We start from the raw sequence: 17,622 nt of genomic DNA, 5'->3' as shown, positions 1-17,622 counted from the left end.
AAAATGAGCTGCAGCAAAATTTCTGCAGAAATCTGACATGAGATGGTTGCTGGCTGTGCCATTGTGGAAAAGCTCAGTTGGATAATGGAAAGGAATGTGCCATTTGGCTACATAGGGAAAAACCAAGGGTGGGGCCAATTGGCCCGCTTGACAGGACCAGCTCCCTAGTGCTTCATGTGTGCTGAGTGAGGAAACAGTGTTCTGCAGAGCCGCTGGAATGAGCTGTGGGGATTGGGATAGGGAGAGGTCACAGTATCTACTCTGAGGTGAAAGTGCTGTGAGAAGGAAAACAGCATGATCCGGATGCACATGGGATATAGTGAGTGTCTATTAATATTGTAACAGTCCCAGGATTTGACTGTTCCTTGTTGACCACTTTAACACAGTATTCCTTTTTTGTTAACCAACATCAAGTAAGTTAGAGTTTCAGTTCTTCATTGGTATTCTGGTTTAAGTCATTAAGGAACCAAATAGTTCCAGCGATCCTGTTACATATTTGACATCCCAGTTTGACTTGAGAGTTGCCAGGAAAAGCAGGAAGAACCTTGGTTTTGCTTCTGATGCTACTACTAACTCCTTTTGTTATGTTAAGAGGATCACATCTTTTGGAGAGATGCCATTTCCCTTCTGAGAAGTAGAAATAACATCATCTGCTAAAACCTTACAAGTTTAAATTTGAGGATAAATTAAAGAATTAAAAAGAATTAAGAATTATTAAATTCTCAATTAAAGAATATAAATAAAAAGAGGTTGCCTTTCCCCCTTCTTTCAAGTTTGATGACTTATTTTGAGACCATTCATTGTATTTCTTTGGATCATATGACCATAATTGAAGTTCATCTTTTTTAGCAGTATTTATCCTGATTTTCAGTCAAAATTTTGTCCCCTATCCAACTAGTAGAATGAATTCATTACACAAAAATGCATGAGATTCAGGTGGGGCAATGTATTTTGTTTTTAATTTGCTTATTAGTATCTTTTTCCAGTGTTAGGTTAAGCTGACACAAATTGGGTTTGGTCTGGTTGTGGCCAAAACTACTTTCAGCCCAGAACTTCTTTTAACTCATCCTAGAGAAGTTTGATCCTTTCTTCCTACCCTCACCCTGTGTATTTGCTGTTTCTCTTTAGGTTCTAAGGAATCACTGTTTTCTTCAACCATCACAGCCAGTGAGGAAGCCATGACGGTTTTAGAGGAGGTGATCATGTACACATTCCAGCAGAGCGTGTATTATATTTCTAAGGTATTGTCAGCTTATTTCAACTTCACAAGGGTTATGGTTCTCTAGTGTGATGCATTGGACAGTTTCTTAATTGTGTAGACAAAAATTTGAAACATAGAAGTAATTATGGAGAAACAGACTTTATAACAAAATCCATATAAGCTTGAAACTGACCCAAAAACTCTTTGTTATTAATTCAAAAACTCTTTGTTATTAATCTCTTATGACAAAATTGAGTCAGGAACAACTTTCATTTATTCCAACTCTACTAGAATTTCTTGGGGGTGGCGTGGCTAGTTAGCACAGTGGATAGAGCACCAACCCTGGAGTCAGGAGGACCTGAGTTCAAATCCAGTCTCAGACACTTACTAATTACCTAGCTGTGTGACCTTGGGCAAGTCACTTAGCCCCATTGCTTTGCCCCCCCCAAAAAAAAGAGGGTCAAAAGAATTTCTTTGAGCAACCAAGGAAAAAAAGAGACTCTACTTCTCTTTCTGATTCTTTATCTCTTGCCCCTCCCCAATACACATATTGTGGTCTATTGTTAGATTCCAACATGTTTTTCCTCTCTCCAAAGTCGACATGCTCTTTAGATTCAATGTATGAATGATTTTAAGAAGCATAAAACAAGAAAGAAGCAAATAGTGATTGGTTAATCTGATTACAAATCCAGACCTGCATATGATACTGTAGAAGTCAGACAAGGACATTGTTGATGTACATTCTATATGGGATATATTTTTTGGATGAAACTTTTTGAAGAAAATGAATTATTTTCTTTATAATTGTTCCTATTCAAGCAGAACTTCAAAGAGGATATTATTGACTCTAGTCATCTGTCTTTTGGAGAAAAACAGTCCTCCTATTGTCAACACTTGCAACCCTCCATAAGTCTTCTTTCCAGCTTATGTTAATGAAGAATCTTTTGATATCTGTAAAAAACCAATGACCCTCCTCTTAGATCCCATGAGCTTACTCTTCTTTTGTGAATCATTATTTTATTTCCAGAAAATTTCTCAAATTTTATGAGAGCATAGATTTATAAACTCTAAAATTCTATCTTCAGAAATATAGGTCATGACCACTCACTATAGCAGTTGGAATGAGAGCTCTTTATGTAATTTTTGAGTTTTAAAATGGGAAGAGACTTTATTTTTACTATCCATTTCAATATCTACATTTGACAGCAAATACTTCTCCAAATGAGTGATTTTATAACCCAGGACCCACTCTGTAGTCAAGAAAAAGGAGGAATCTAACAGACAAGACCCCAGTGTCTTAAAAAGATCCATTTAGAGGATATTCTTAACAGTTGGCTAGAGGCCAGAACAGGATGTTGTAATATTCCTCCTATTCAGTTCCCAGATTAGGGTGTTGATAGTCCAGTTTCCTCAAAGATGGTTTTCTACCTCTTTTTGAGAGGGAAAGTTCCATTTCTTTTTCTGAGCTGATCCTTTTAGGGAGTTGGGGATGGTGGTTTGTGGAGAACTAGGTGTTATCTGCCACTTCTACTTTCAGATCTAGTCTTGGGGATCTCTGATCTCAGTAATTGGTTAAAGAGAATGAAAGTATCGAAGTGGAATAATTCCCACCTTAAAGTTGATTAGAAAGAAGGATGTATAAGATTTTTTGCATTCTGATGAAATGTCATAGTATAACAGATTTTTTTAATCCTTTATTTTAACTGTGTGAATCTCTGTTTAAAGTGTTTCTTTTTTTTAATTTTTTTTTTTAGTTTTTGCAAGGCAGTGGGGTTAAGTGACTTGCCCAAGGCCACACAGCTAGGTTTAAGTGTCTGAGACCGGATTTGAACTCAGGTGCTCCTGACTCCAGGGCCGGCGCTCTCTCCACTGCACCACCTAGCTGCCCCTAAAGTGTATTTCTTCTTTCCTTTTCTCTTTTATGGGCAAGTTCATCTTATTCATGGCTATGATCTTTAATTGAATATTTATTTTTGTCTTGTTCTCTTATACCAGAGGTGGGGAAATCTTTTTTCTGCCAAGAGCCATTTGGAGATTTAGAACATTATTTGAGGGCCATGCAAAATTATCACTTTAAAAATTAGCCTTTTATATTTGTGTTTTTTTATTTTAACATTTCATTTGTTTTCCAATTATATACAATAGTAATACGTATCCATCATTTTTTGCAAGTCTCTGAATTCTACAATTTTTCCTCCTCCCTTCCCTCCCCCCCAAGGCTGTCTGACAGTCTCTACATTGTTTTCATGCCATACATTGATATAAATTGAATGTTATAAGAGTAAACATAAGAATAAACATAAACCCCCTCCCCCCCAAGAAGATGGGAAAACCTCACAAATGGTGGGGGGTGTACTTTAATCTGTGTTCAGATTTCAATGGCTCTGTCTCTGGGATGAGTTGCTTTCCCTATCATAAGTCCTCCAGAGAAGTTGTTTCAATATTTTTCCCTCAGTTGCTATTACTAGCTGTACCTCCACTCTGTTTCTCCCCACTCTTATTCTATTTTCTCTCTCTCCTTTCATCCTGGCCCTGTCCAAAAGTGAGTTGCATATGAGTACCCTCTCCCTCGGTCTTCCCTCTCTTCTATCACCTATTCCCCCCCCCCCTTCCCTTCCCCCATTCCCCCTCATCCTGTCCCTTTCTTCCCATCCTTCTCCAGGGCAAGAGATTTCCTCACCCTATTAAATATGCATGTCATTTCCTCCCTGAGCCATTCTGATGAAAATGAAGGCTCACTCATTCCCCCTTGCCTTTCCCCCCTCCACTACATTGAAAAAGCTTTTTTTTTTTTTGACTCTTATGTGAAATCTCTTAGCTTCTTCATCTCCTTTTCCTTTCTCCCAGTACTTTCCCCCATCACCCATTGACTCCATCCCTTTACCATATTATACCATTATATTCCACTCCTTCCTATGTCCTGTCTATATATGCTCCTTCTAACAGCTCTTATAAATGAGAATGTTCATATGAGTTATCAATATCTTCTTCCCCTGCAGGAATACAAACAGTTTAACATCATCAAGTTCCTCATAGTTAGTTCCTCTCTTCCACTCCATCTATGGTTCACCAGAATGCTGTACTTGGAGGTCAAACTTTCTGTTCAGCTCTGGTCGTCTTGTTAAGAAAGTTTGAAAGTCTCCTGTTTCTTGGAAAATCCATCTTTTCCCCTGAAAGAGGATGTTCAGTTTTGCTGGGTAGTTGATTCTCGGTTGTAAACCAAGATCTTTTGCCTTCCAGAATATCATATTCCAATCCATTCGAGCCCTTAATGTAGATCCTGCCAGATCTTGTGTAATCCTGACTATGGAGCCTTGATAGTTGAGCTGTCTGTTTCTGGCAGCTTTTAGAATTTTCTCTTTGATTTGGGAGTTTTGGAATTTGGCTATAATATTCCTGGAAGTTTTTCTTTTGGGATCTCTTTCAGGGGGTGACTGTTGAATTCTCTCTTTCTATTTTACCCTCAGCTTCTAGGATCTCAGGGTAATTTTGCTGTATTATTTCTTGAAAAATGAAGTCTAGGCTCTTCTCCTGATCATGGCTTTCAGATAGTCCAATAGCATCTTTTCTCAAAGTCGGTTGTTTTTCCAATGAGATAGATATTTCACATTTTCTTCTAATTTTTTGGCTTTTTTGGAAGAGTTTTATTTCTTCTTGCTTTCTTGCAAAGTCATCAGCTTCCTTTAGTTCTATTTTGCATTTGAAGGAGTTATTTTCTTCAGAGAGCTTTTTTATCTCTCTAGATGACCAATTCTGCTTTTTTAAGGCACTCTTCTCCTCATTTGCCTTTTGTTTTACTTTTTCCATTAGGCCTAAACTTGTTTTTAACATATTATTTTCTTCAGCATGTTTTTGTATATCTTTCACCAAGCTTTTCATTTGGTTTTCGTGATTTTTCTGCATCTCTCTCATTTCTCCTCCCAAATTTTCCACCACCTCCCTTAATTGCTTTTCAAAGTCTTTTTTGAGCTTATCCACAGTCTGAGCTCATTTTCTATTTCTCTTGGAGGTTTTGGATACAGAAGGTCCGATTTTGCCATCATCTGAGTATGTGTTTTGATCTTCCATAGGACTGAAGTAATTCTCTTTGGTTAGATCTTTCTTTTTTCTCTTCTTTGCTCATTTCCTCAGCCCAAGGCTAATTTACAGCACTTCCAAGGCTTTGGGTTTTTTTTGAGAGGGACACCCACTGGAACCTTTATTCCTCCAAGGTCTTATACTCTCTTGCCTGTGCTTTGATATGTAGATGATCACAGCACTGCCCCCTGCCCTGAGGCTATAAGGTGGGATCCAGCTATCATAGTATGGAAGCTCAAACTGCAACCTGGGTCTGAGTGTAGGCAAATAGCAGAGTCCTACCCCAGGGAGAGCAGAGAAATCTCTGCAGACTTCCCTTACTGTCTCTGGGGGTGCATAACCTTTTATATTTGGTCAAACATTTAATTAATTAATTCCTTTAAAACTAGATTTATTGAATTTTGAGTTCCACTTGGTGGTGTTTGTCCTTCATTATTGTAATATTTTCTCTTGGACTTGTGAGTTGTAGACTTGGTTATAATATTCCAGGGGGTTGGGTATTTTGGATATCTTTCAGGAGGAGATTGGTAGATTCTCTAAATTTCTATTTTGCCTTCTGCTTCTAGGATAGCAGGGCAATTTTCTGGTAGAAAGTCTTTAAAAATGATGTCAAGGCTTTTCCTGATCATGACTTTCATCAGGTAGGCCAATAATTTTTAAATTATCTCTTCTGGATCTGTTTTCCAGGTCAGTTGTTTTTTCAGTGAGATATCTCACATTTTCTTCTAGTTTTTCGTTCTTCTGGTATTGAGTTATTCTGTCTTGATGCCCTGCAAAGTCATCAGCTTCCTTTAGCTCCATTCTATATTTGAAAGGTTTGTTTTCCTCAGAGAGCTTTCTTATCTCCTTTTCCATCTGACCAATTCTGGGCTGGGGGTTGGTTTTTTTTTTAAACTGAAATTTCATTTTATTTTTCCAATTACATGCTATGGTAGTATTTCTTTCTTTTTTTATTAAAGATTTTATTTGAGTTTTACAATTTTCCCCCCAATCTTACTTCCCTCCCCCCACCCCCCACAGAGAGCAATCTGTCAATCTTTACTTTGTTTCCATGTTGTGCCTTGATCCAAATTGGGTGTGATGAGAGAGAAATCATATCCTTAAAGAAGAGACAAGAAGTCTAAGAGGGACCAAGATCAAACAATAAGATATGTTTTTTCCTAAATTAAAGGGAATAGTCCTTGAACTTTGTTCAAATTCCACAGCTCCTTATCTGGATGCAGATGGCACTCTCCTTTGCAGACAGCCCAAAATTGTTCCCGATTGTTGTACTAATGGAATGAGTGTGTCCTTCAAGGTTGAACATCACTCCCATGTTGCTGTTAGGATGTACAGTGTTTTTCTGGTTCTGCTCATCTCACTCAGCATCAGTTCATGCAAATCCCTCCAGGCTTCCCTGAAATCCCATCCTTCCCGGTTTCTAATAGAACAATAGTGTTCTATGACATACATATACTACAGTTTGCTAAGCCATTCCCCAATTGAAGGACATTTACTTGATTTCCAATTCTTTGCCACCACAAACAGGGCTGCCATGAATATTTTTGTAGAAGTGATGTTTTTACCCTTTTTCATCATCTCTTCAGGATATAGACCCAGTAGTGGTACTGCTGGATCAAAGGGCATGCTCATTTTTGTTGCCCTTTAGACGTAGTTCCAAATTTCTCTCCAGAAAGGCTGGATGAGTTCACAGCTCCACCAGCAGTGTAATAGTGTCCCAGATTTCCCACAACCCTTCCAACAAGGATCTTTGTCCTTTCTGGTCACATTGGCCAGTCTGAGAGGTGTGAGGTGGTACTGCAGAGAATCTTTAATTTGCATTTCTCTAATAATTAACAATTTAGAGCAATTTTTCATATGGCTATTGATTGCTTTGATCTCCTCATCTGTAAATTGCCTTTGCATATCCTTTGACCATTTGTCAACTGGGGAATGGCTTTTTTTAAAAAATATGACTCAGTTCTCTGTATATTTTAGGAATGTGTCCTTTGTCAGAATCATTAATTGTAAATATTGTTTCCTAATTGACTAGATTTCTTTTTATCTTGGTTACAGTGGTTTTATCTATGCAAAAGCTTTTTAATTTAATGTAATCAAAATCATTTTGTTTGTTTTTGATGTTTCTCTGAGGTACCACCTCACACCTCTCAGACTGGCCAATGTGACCAGAAAGTATAATGATCCTTGTTGGAAGGGTTGTGGGAAATCTGGGACACTATTACACTGTTGGTGGAGCTGTGAACTCATCCAACCCTTCTGGAGAGCTATTTAGAACTATGCCCAAAGGGCAACAAAAATGTGCATACCCTTTGACCTATCAATACCACTCCTGGGTCTATATCCTGAAGAGATGATGAAAAAGGGTTAAAAACATCACTTGTATAAAAATATTTATAGCAGCCCTGTTTGTGGTGGCAAAGAATTGGAAATCAAGTAAATGTCCTTCAATTGGGGAATGGCTTAGCAAACTGTGGTATATGTATGTCATGGAACACTATTGTTCTATTAGAAACCAGGAGGGATGGGATTTCAGGGAAGCCTGGAGGGATTTGCATGAACTGATGCTGAGTGAGATGAGCAGAACCAGAAAAACACTGTATACCCTAACAGCAACATGGGAGTGATGATCAACCTTGAAGGACTCGCTCATTCCATCAGTGCAACAAGTGGGAACAATTTTAGGCTGTCTGCAAAGGAGAGTGCCATCTGCATCCAGATAAGGAGCTGTGGACTTTGAACAAAGTTCAAGGACTATTCCCTTTAATTTAGAAAAAAACGGGTATCTTATTGTTTGATCTTGGTCCCTCTTAGACTTCTTGTCTCTTCTTTAAGGATATGATTTCTCTCTCAAGCATTTTATATTGTCTGAGGTTACTTTGAATGGGATTTCTCTTTCTAGCTCTTCCTGCTGTATCTTGCTAGACATATATAGAAAAGTTGAGGATTTATGAAGGTTTATTTTATAACCTGCAACTTTGCTAAAATTGCTAATTGTTTCCAGTAGTTTTTTGGATGAATTCTTGGGATTTTCTAGGTAGACCATCATGTCATCTGCAAAGAGTGAGAGTATTGTCTCTTCCTTCCCAATTCTAATTCCTTCTATTTTTTTTCTTCTCTTATTGCTGAAGCTAACATTGCTAGTACAATATTGAATAGTAGTGATGATAATGGGCATCCTTGTTTCACCTCTGATCTTATTGGGAATGCCTCTAGCCTCTCCCCATTGAATATATTTCTTGTTGATGGTTTCAGATAGATAGTGTCAATTATTCTAAGGAACAGTGCATTCATTCCTACACTCTCTAGTGTTTTCAATAGGAATGGGTGCTGTATTTTGTCAAAAGCTTTTCAGCATCTATAGATATGATCTTATAATTTCTGATAGGTTTGTTGTTGATATAATTGAGTATACTAACAGTTTTCTTAATATTGAATCAACCCTGCATTCCTGGGATAAATCCTACTTGATCATAATGTATTATCCTAGTGACAACTTGTAATCATTTTGCTAAAATTTTATTTAAGATTTTTGCATCTATATTCATCAGTAGATTGGTCTATAATTTTCTTTCTCTGCTTTAACTCTTCCCAGTTTAGGTATCAGCACCATATTGGTTTCATAGAAAGAGTTAGGGAGAGTTCTATCTTTCCCTATTTTTCCAAAGAGTTGATCTAGAATTGGAGCCAATTGTTACTGAAATGTTTGGTAGAATTCACTTGTGAATCCATGAGGCCCTGGAGATTTTTTCTTAGGGACTTCAGTGATGGCTTATTGAATTTCTTTTCCTGAGATAGGGTTGTTTAGATATTTCATCTCCTCTTCATTTAACCTGGGAAACTTATATTTTTGTAAATATTCATCCATTTCAGTTAGATTATCAAATTTATTGGTGTAGAGTTGGGCAAAATAATTTTGAATTATTACTTTAATTTCCTCCTCATTGGTGGTGAGTTCACCTTTTTCATTTATGATACTAGCAATTTGATTTTCTTCTTTCTTTTTTTAATCAAATTGACCAAAGGTTTATCAATTTTATTGTTTTTTTCATAAAACCAACTTTTGGTTTTATTTATTAATTCAATAGGTTTTTGCTTTCAATTTTATTCATTTCTCCTTTAATTTTTAGAATTTCTAATTTGGTATTTAATTGGGGATTTTTAATTTGTTCTTTCTCTAATTTTTTAGTTGCATATTTAGTTCATTGATTTCCTCTTTCTCTAATTTATTCATGTAAGCATTTACAGATGTATAATATATCCCCTGACAGCTGCTTTGAGTAAATCCCATAGGTTTTGGTATGTTGTTTCATTATTGTCATTATCTAGAATAAAATGATTAATTCTTTCTACAATTTGTTTTTTGGTCCACTCATTCTTTAAAATGAGGCTATTTAGTTTCCAATTGGTCCTGGGTCTGTATTTCCTTGACCCAATATTGCATGTGACGTTTATTTCATTGTGATCTGAGAAAGATGTATTCACTATTTCTGCCTCTCTGCAGTTGATCATTAGGTTTTTATGTCCTAGTACATGGACAGTTTTTGTATAAGTTCCATGTACTGAAGAGAAAAAGGTATATTCCTGTCTATCCCCATTCAATTTCCTCCATAAGTCTACCATATCTAGTTTTTCTAACAATCTATTTACCTCCCTAACTTCTTTCTTGCTTATTTTATGATTTGATTTATGTAGATGAGAGTGAGAGGTTGAGGTCTCCTACTAGTAGAGCTTTGCAGTCTATGTCTTCCTGTAGTTCCTTCAGCTTCTCCTGTAAGAATTTGGATGCTATCCCATTGGGTGCATATATATTCAGTATTCAAATAGCTTTATTGTCTATGGTATCTTTTAGGAGGATATAGTTTCCTTCCTTATCTCTTTTAACACTATCTATTTTTGCAGCTGCTTTGTCTGAGATAAGGATTGCTACCCCTGCTTTTTTCACTTCAGCTGAAGCAAAATATATTTTGCTCCAACCTTTTACCTTTACTCTATATGTATCTCTCTGCTTCAAATGAGTTTCTTGTAAGCAGCATATTGTGGGATTCTGGTTTTTAATGCATTCTGCTATTCGCTTATGTTTTAAGAGAGAGTTCATCCCATCAATGTTATGATTACCAATTCTTTATTTTCCTCCATGCTATCTTACCTCCGTTTGTATTTTCCCCCTTTCCCCCTTTATCCATATTCCCTAGTATTTTATTTCTTAATACCACCCCCTTCATTGTGTTTGCCCTCCTATATCCACCCCCCTTTCTTTCCCCTTCCCCTTTTTCCCTTTTCCCTTCCTTTTGTTAGTCCCCCCCTTTTTCCCTCCCCTTCCCTTTCTCTGCCCCCCTCCCCTTTTCCCCTTTTAGTACTTGAAAGCTTAGATGTTTTTTAAGTTAACTGAGTATGTGTGTAATTTGACTTTAAGCCAAGTTTGATGAGAAGAAAATTTAGGTGTTTCTCATCTCCTCACTTCTTCCCCTCTATTACCATAGGTATTTTGTACCTCTTAGTATAATGAGATTTACCCCATTCATTCCCCTCTCTCCTCCCATCTCCTTCCTGTCCCCCTTTTAATGGAGTAGGCTTTTTACAATCATTTTGTCTCAGTCATAACAATTCTGAGTATCTGTCATTTCCAGCTAAGTACAGTCTATCTAACAGAGTTAAAGTTCTTGAGAGTTATTAGAGTCTTTTTCCCAAGTGGGGTTATAACCAGTTTCATCCCATTGGATAGCAGTCTCATGGATAGGTCATGAGTGTCCATCACTTCTGGCTAGCTATATTCTCTCTGTTATAGTTACAGTTCTCAAGAGTTATGAGAATCTTTTTCTCCATGCTGGGATATAGACAGTTTCAAGTTATTGGATAGCAGTTTTTTTTCTTTACTCCCCACTTTTTTTTTAATCTTTTCATGCATCTCTTGAACTTCCTGTTTGATGTCCAAATTTTCTATTATTCTGGTCTTTTCATCAAGAATTTTTGGAATTCTTCCATTTTGTCAAATGTCCATCTTTTCCCCTGAAAAAGAAGGCTCAGCTTTATGAGGTCGTGGATTCTTGGCTGCATTCCAAACTCCCTTGCTCTTCGGAATATCTCATTTCAGGCCCTTCAATACCTTAATGTTGATGCAGCCATGTCCTGCATAATCCTTACTGTGTCTCCTTGGTATTATTAAGTCCAGGGTTTTTTTCCCTTCAATGTTTTCAGTAAGTCTGGTAATTCTCAGGTTGTCCCTTCTCGATCTATTCTAGAGGTCAGTGGTTTTGCTGATGAGGTATTTTACATTTTCTTCTATTTTTTTCTATTTTTTGATTTTATTTAACAGGCCCTTGCTGTCTCATGAAGTCATTAGTTTCCACAGACTCCCATTTTTTTTAGGGAATTTTCTTTATTTACCTTTTGCAACCCCCTTTTCCACTTGGTCAATTCTACTTTTGAAAGAGCTTTGCATTTGACCAATTGAGGTTTTGAGAGAATTATTTACTTTTTGCCTTTGCCCAATTGAGTATCTGAGAGAATTATGCTCATTTTGTATTTGTCCAGTTGAAGATCTGAGAGAATTATTCTTATTTTGTATTTGTCCAATTGTATTTTCCAATGATTTGTTTTCTTGTTGCACGGTGTTAATCTTCTCTTGAGTTTCTTTTTCCAAATTTTCCAATTGATTTTTAAACTCCTTCCTTATTTCTTCAGGGAAATCTTTCTGTGCTGAAAACCCAATCATATTCTTCTCAGAGGTTCTAGGTCTCTCTGAGTTAAGGTCTTTTCCTTCCAAGAATTTTTCTATGGATCCACCTTTCCGCTGACCCTTCTTCATTTTGCTAAGACCTTGAGTTGGGGAGGGGCTGGTTCACCAAACATCTGTTTGGTGTTGGTATTCCTAGAGGCTTTATTCACTAAGTGTAATACCTCCATCTGGCCAGTAGGAGGTGCTAGTTGCTTTCTCTGGAGTGTCTGTGACCTTGATTGAGGCCTGCTCTCTTAGCCTGAAGGGAGCAATTGAAGCTGTTGAATACTTTTGCCTTCAATCAGTGGTGGGCTTTACCCTGGGGTGAGGTCAAATCTTACCCTATTGTCAGCTGGGCTGGTTCTTATGCTCACACACCTGTGCCTGGGGAAAATGTAGTCTGTAATTCTGTTTGTTCTGGGAAGAGGCTTGTGCTGCCATGGAGGCTTGGACTCAGAGTTCCTCAAACCTTAGGAGCCCAGGGATGGTGTCCGCAGCTGTCTTGCACCCCAGCCCTGTGGGCCAGCTCCAGAGGGTGAGCACCAACACCAGTGCCTTTGTTCCCCAACAGACCCAAGCCCCTACAGTCTAGCACCACCACTGCTGATCAGGCAGGTTCAGCACTCGGTTCCTCAGGCTCCAATCCAGCCCCTAATCAGGCTGATAGGCAGCTGATCCACCCTCTGGGCCCAGACTCACTCAGGACTGCAGGAGACAAATTCTGAGGTAGATGTTCTTTCTCCTGGCTTTTCTGTCTGGGTTTTGTCGGTTGGATTTCTGTTAAGAGTTTTGTTTCATATCATAGATGGGGAAAGATCAGGAGACTTTAGAACTGTGCCTGTCTTCTCTCCACATCTTGGTCGGAAGTCTGTGGTGCAATTCTGTTTTTTAAGGCATTTTCTCTTTAACTTTTTTGGATTGTTTTATCCATTTGACCTAAACTGGTTTTTAATATGTTGTTTTCTTCAACATTTTTTGGATCTTTTTGACAAAGCTGCTAACTTGGTTTTCATGTTTTTCCTGCATCTTTCTTCATTTCTCTTCCCAATTTTTCCTCTACCTCCCTCTGTCATAGTCTAAGCCTGACTCCTATTTTTTTTGGATGCTTTGGATAGAGAAGCTTGGACTTTTCATTCTTGTGTGTACTTTGATCCTCCATGAGATCAAAGTAATTGCCGATGGTCAGGTTCCTTTTTTCTTTTCTGTTTACTCATTTCCCCAGCCTGTTCCTGGTTTTGGGGTGCCTCCTGAGCTTTTCAGTATTATTGGGACACCCCTGCAAGGACCTCAGTTCCTTCAAGGTCTTGTGGAAGGTTCTTCTTCCTGTGCTTTGCTCTGTGGATGACCATAAGTGCTCCCCTCTACCCCTGGGGCTGTGAGGAGGGTCCCTGTTCTGTGACAGTATGGGGGCCCAGACTGTGACCCCAGAGTCCTTTTCCAAGGATAGAGGAGAGACCTTGACAGTCTTCCCCCCCGCCACTCCCTTACCTTTTGTGGGCTGAGAGTTTTGAAAGCAACTGCCGGTGGCTCCTGCTGGGCGGCTTCACAGGCATGCTTCTGTTTCCTGGGATCTGGGCTGTGCTAAGGGCATTGACCACACTGAGTAGGGCCACACTGGCCTGGGCTTTGAGCTTTCTGTGGTAGAGGTTTCCCCACTGATCTTCTAAGTTGTGCGTGGTGCTCCCTGGGTTGGCCGGTCAGGAAACACCTTCTCCTGCCAGGAGGTGCCCTGATGCTGTACCTGGAAGCACTGTTTTCTTCTGAATGCTGTTGTCCCCTCCAGCCACACAGAACAGAGCCTTCCCATTATTTTCCAGGTTACTTTGGGTTGGAGAATTGCCCCACTGGTTCTTTTTCTGTCTCTCAAAAATTTAGTTAGAGTCATAATTTTAAGGTTTTTGAAATATTTTAGGGAGAGCTCCTAGGAAAAGTTGTTCTCTTGCTGCCATCTTGACTCCACCCCCTTGTCCTTCATTCTTGAAGAAGACTATAACCTCAGGGAGGTGATATCATGACAAGCACATGAAATGAATTTTGAGTGGGGGGGGCGGGGAGGGGGGTGATGTGCTAAGTCACCAGCCTCACTTTCTCCTCCAGAAACATCTAGGTCCAGTGACCAGAAAAGGATTAAGACACCTGATACCTGGAGATGGCCCTAGGTATAAGGCAGTCAGGGTTACACAGCTAGTAGAAGTGAAGTGTCTGAGACTAGATTTGAACTCCTATCTTCCTGACTTTAAAGCCAGTGCTCTATTCACTGTTCCACCTAGGTGCCCCAAAGTTTTCTTGGTCTTTGAGTTGAACCTGCAGTTGCCATGGCAACACCAGACTAAATCATTTTTTTTTGGACCTTATATGGCTGGCACTCAGTGCTCAATATAATTTGCTTCTGCTTCTGACTCTTCTTTTTTTCCTTGCATAGATAACCAAGGTTCTTACCTTTCTTTCTCTCCCTTTCACTTCGTTGTCTCCTTTTTTTTCCCCTTCTTTCTTTTTCTCCTTCCCCTTTTCCATTCTTCTCTTGTTTTCTAGCTTTAGATCTCTGACGGGGTCTAGAGCCTGAATATAAGACTGCCCCTGTGAATTAGCTACAGAGCTGCTCTGCTTCTGCTCTTGCTTTTTATGAGTATAGATTCAGGCCCGCAACCACTCTTTGCTGTGGTGTGCAGCTGCTGGTCAGCTACCCAAAGCATTGGTAGCTTTTCTGTCCATACTGGATAAATGACCTAATTCTGATGTCAGAGCAACATAATAGTCCATTGGCTCCCGTTCCTGTTCCCTACATATTGGATCTGCAACTGCTTCTTATTCTACTGGATTTCCTTGAAAATAAGACCAGGTCTTATATTAATTTTTGCTCCAAAAGATGCATTAAGGCTTATTTTCGGGGGGGGGAGGTGGTATGGTATTGGATTTTTTTCCTCAAAGTACAACAAACAGTCTGCATTTATTCATGTCAAAAAAACCTACGTTTATTCAAATATGATCATGTAATCTTCTTCTGGAACATTGTCATAACTCTCCAAAATCCAGCCAGAATTTCTTGCAACTCTGTTTCCTATAGAAACATTGGCCTCAGTCTCTCTTGTCCAGTAATAGAGCTCTCCTTAAATGCATACGTCTTATCCGCATACGTCTTGTCCACGTACTCTGATCTTAGTGCATTGGCAACACAGCTGTCAGTGATTTTATCCCATGAACTTTTCACCCAAGTTATGACCTCTTGCAGGCTGGGCTCCATAAAGGTTCCATGTTGATTTCTCACCATTCTGTTTTCAATATCATCATTGATTTCCATGCGTGAATGGTCCTTGAATGACTTACTTATTGCAATATCAAGAGTCTGAAGATTGACTCCTGGGCGAATGATTGTTGATCTCTTCTCTCTACAAGAAGTTCTTCACATCTTTAGCACAGTGACTGCTGGCTAAATCCCAGACTAGCAGACCTCTTTGGCCACCTCACAAAATAAGTGGCAGCATTAAATTGACCCACTTCTTCTGCTTGTGTGCACCAGACATTTTTGGTTTCAAGAACATAAAATGCCTGAAACACATTCAATCTTATCTTTCTCGCCCTTACTTATGATTAGAGGTGGGGCTTTCCATCCAGATGTTATCAAATGTGTATGTTATTTATGCATTGTGTCTGTACTCCAGTTGGTCATTTGGCAATAAGTTTTGAGTTCATCTTTTTTATATAAGCATTTACCTCTAGTCCAAAGGTGTCCACTTGGGTATTTACAAATACTTAATTATAATTTATATCATCATTTATTTTAAATATTCATGTCAATAATATTCTTTATTTTATATTTCAATATGTCTGTTGTGTGTTACATCAGATTATTAAATGCATCTGTCTGGCTGATGAACTTAACTATGGAATATTTTTGGAGTAGAGCTTATGTAATGAACATCCTGAAAAAATCATGCTAGGACTTATTTTCCAGTTAGGTCTTTTTTTGGGGTGGGGGGGCGGAATACGGTAGTTCATAGCTTTAGCTGGAAGGCTGATCCTTCCTTGCTACACCCAGTCCTTGGGGCCTGGGGATCTTTATATGTTTATATTTCCTTGTTGATCAGACTAGAAAAATGACTAAGTGAAAAGCAATCAAAAACTATCAAGCAATTAAAACAATCAAAACTATATCTTTAAAAAGAATAATAGCTAATTATTATACTTGGGGTGGGGAGGGAATTGTCCCTCTTGGGTACTTGTTCAGTGCCTGGAAAAAAAGATCATGAGAATCAAAGGCCTTATGGAAATGCTTGTTTTTTTTTTTCTCTCAAAGGTCTGTATGTGGATGCTAACTTCAGATTTTAAAAAGGGAAGAGAGGGGCAGCTAGGTGGTGTAGTGAGCACCAGCCTTGGAGTCAGGAGTACCTGAGTTCAAATCCAGCCTCAGACACTTAATAATAACCTATCTGGGCAAGCCACTTGACCCCATTGCCTAGCAAAAAAACTTAAAAAAAAAAGGTGTGGCCTTGGGCAAGCCACTTAACCCCATTTGCCTTGCAAAAACTAAAAGAATAAAGGGGGAAAGAAAGCCCCTAAACTTATAATCTAAACAGATTCAAGTCACAAAGATCCTACCAAGATGAGAAAGGCTTAAATATTAATATTACATACATAAATGTGTGTAAGCATGTATATATTTTCTAGAAAATAATAACCCACTGATATTAACTCTGATTTTCATTCTCCAGTGTAAGAAAGACTGGTTTGTAGTTAGAAAATTTTGTCATAGAAACCATAACTCAGACACATGAATTATGAATGTAATTACAGTTCTGTAATACATGACAAAATGGATGAATTCAGAGAAGCCTAGGATGACCTGTATGAACTGATGTATAGTGAGTGAAACCAAGAGAACAGTTTATATTTAACAACAAAACTATTTTTCTTAGAACTAGAAATAAAATAACATTGAATTTCAGGGGAAAAATTATAGTTTCTCTTTTCCTGTTCCTGTCTTCCTTTGTGTCCCATCTAGTCCATGTGTCCAAAAGGGAGCAAGCCAAAACAAACTCTTCCTCTTGAGTTGGGTCCAGGTGGGGTGTGGAGCAGCTCTTCCACAGAACAGAAAGGGGCAGAACTTACTGGGATAAACCTGTTTATTTGTTCAGGTTTTCCCCTTGTTTGACATCTTGGGAACCACCCAGAGGTTAAACATTTAGTTTCCATTGGCCTGGCCAAGGCATAGGCCCATCTCCATCTGGAGGAGCTTCTCAAAGGATAGAAGGAAATTTTGAAGCCTTCGCATTTCCATAGAGAGTTTTCCCATTTGAATCAGGTTTCCTGGACCAGTGGCTCTCTTACATAGTTGCTGTCCTACAGAGTCCGAGTATGGTAACATGTACAGCAGGCAGACTGGGAATTGTTATATGAGTAGAAATTAGGGCTCATTTGTTGGGGAAGAAACATGTTTCCATGAAAAGTGATGTTAAAACATACTGTGACTTGACTTCATCTGATTATAATGGAGTTTAGGGTCTTACTCAGAATCATGCTAGGAACTTGGATTTTTACTTTTTAATTTACATGTAAATGTTTTCCTTGTCTCTTGATTCCTTTAGGGTATCAGTCAACAGACTGGGCTCTGGAAAAACAGAGCCAAGTCAGT

At 38.6% G+C, this 17,622-nt stretch overlaps 1 protein-coding gene across 3 annotated transcripts in view; it reads left to right on the top strand.

Moving 5' to 3' along the window:
* Positions 1–17,622, top strand: part of RADIL (Rap associating with DIL domain) — a 133,835-nt gene that overhangs the window by 75,295 nt on the left and 40,918 nt on the right. For all 3 annotated transcript variants that reach the window (XM_074207004.1, XM_074207002.1, XM_074207003.1), the window contains one exon: positions 1,129–1,241. In XM_074207004.1, the coding sequence (XP_074063105.1) occupies positions 1,129–1,241 (113 nt within the window). The remainder of the gene's footprint in view (positions 1–1,128; positions 1,242–17,622) is intronic.

The sequence above is a fragment of the Macrotis lagotis genome, chromosome X (genome assembly GCF_037893015.1).
Source record: "Macrotis lagotis isolate mMagLag1 chromosome X, bilby.v1.9.chrom.fasta, whole genome shotgun sequence".
Lineage (NCBI taxonomy): Eukaryota > Metazoa > Chordata > Mammalia > Peramelemorphia > Peramelidae > Macrotis > Macrotis lagotis.
This window is presented reverse-complemented; position numbering and strand designations above follow the sequence as displayed.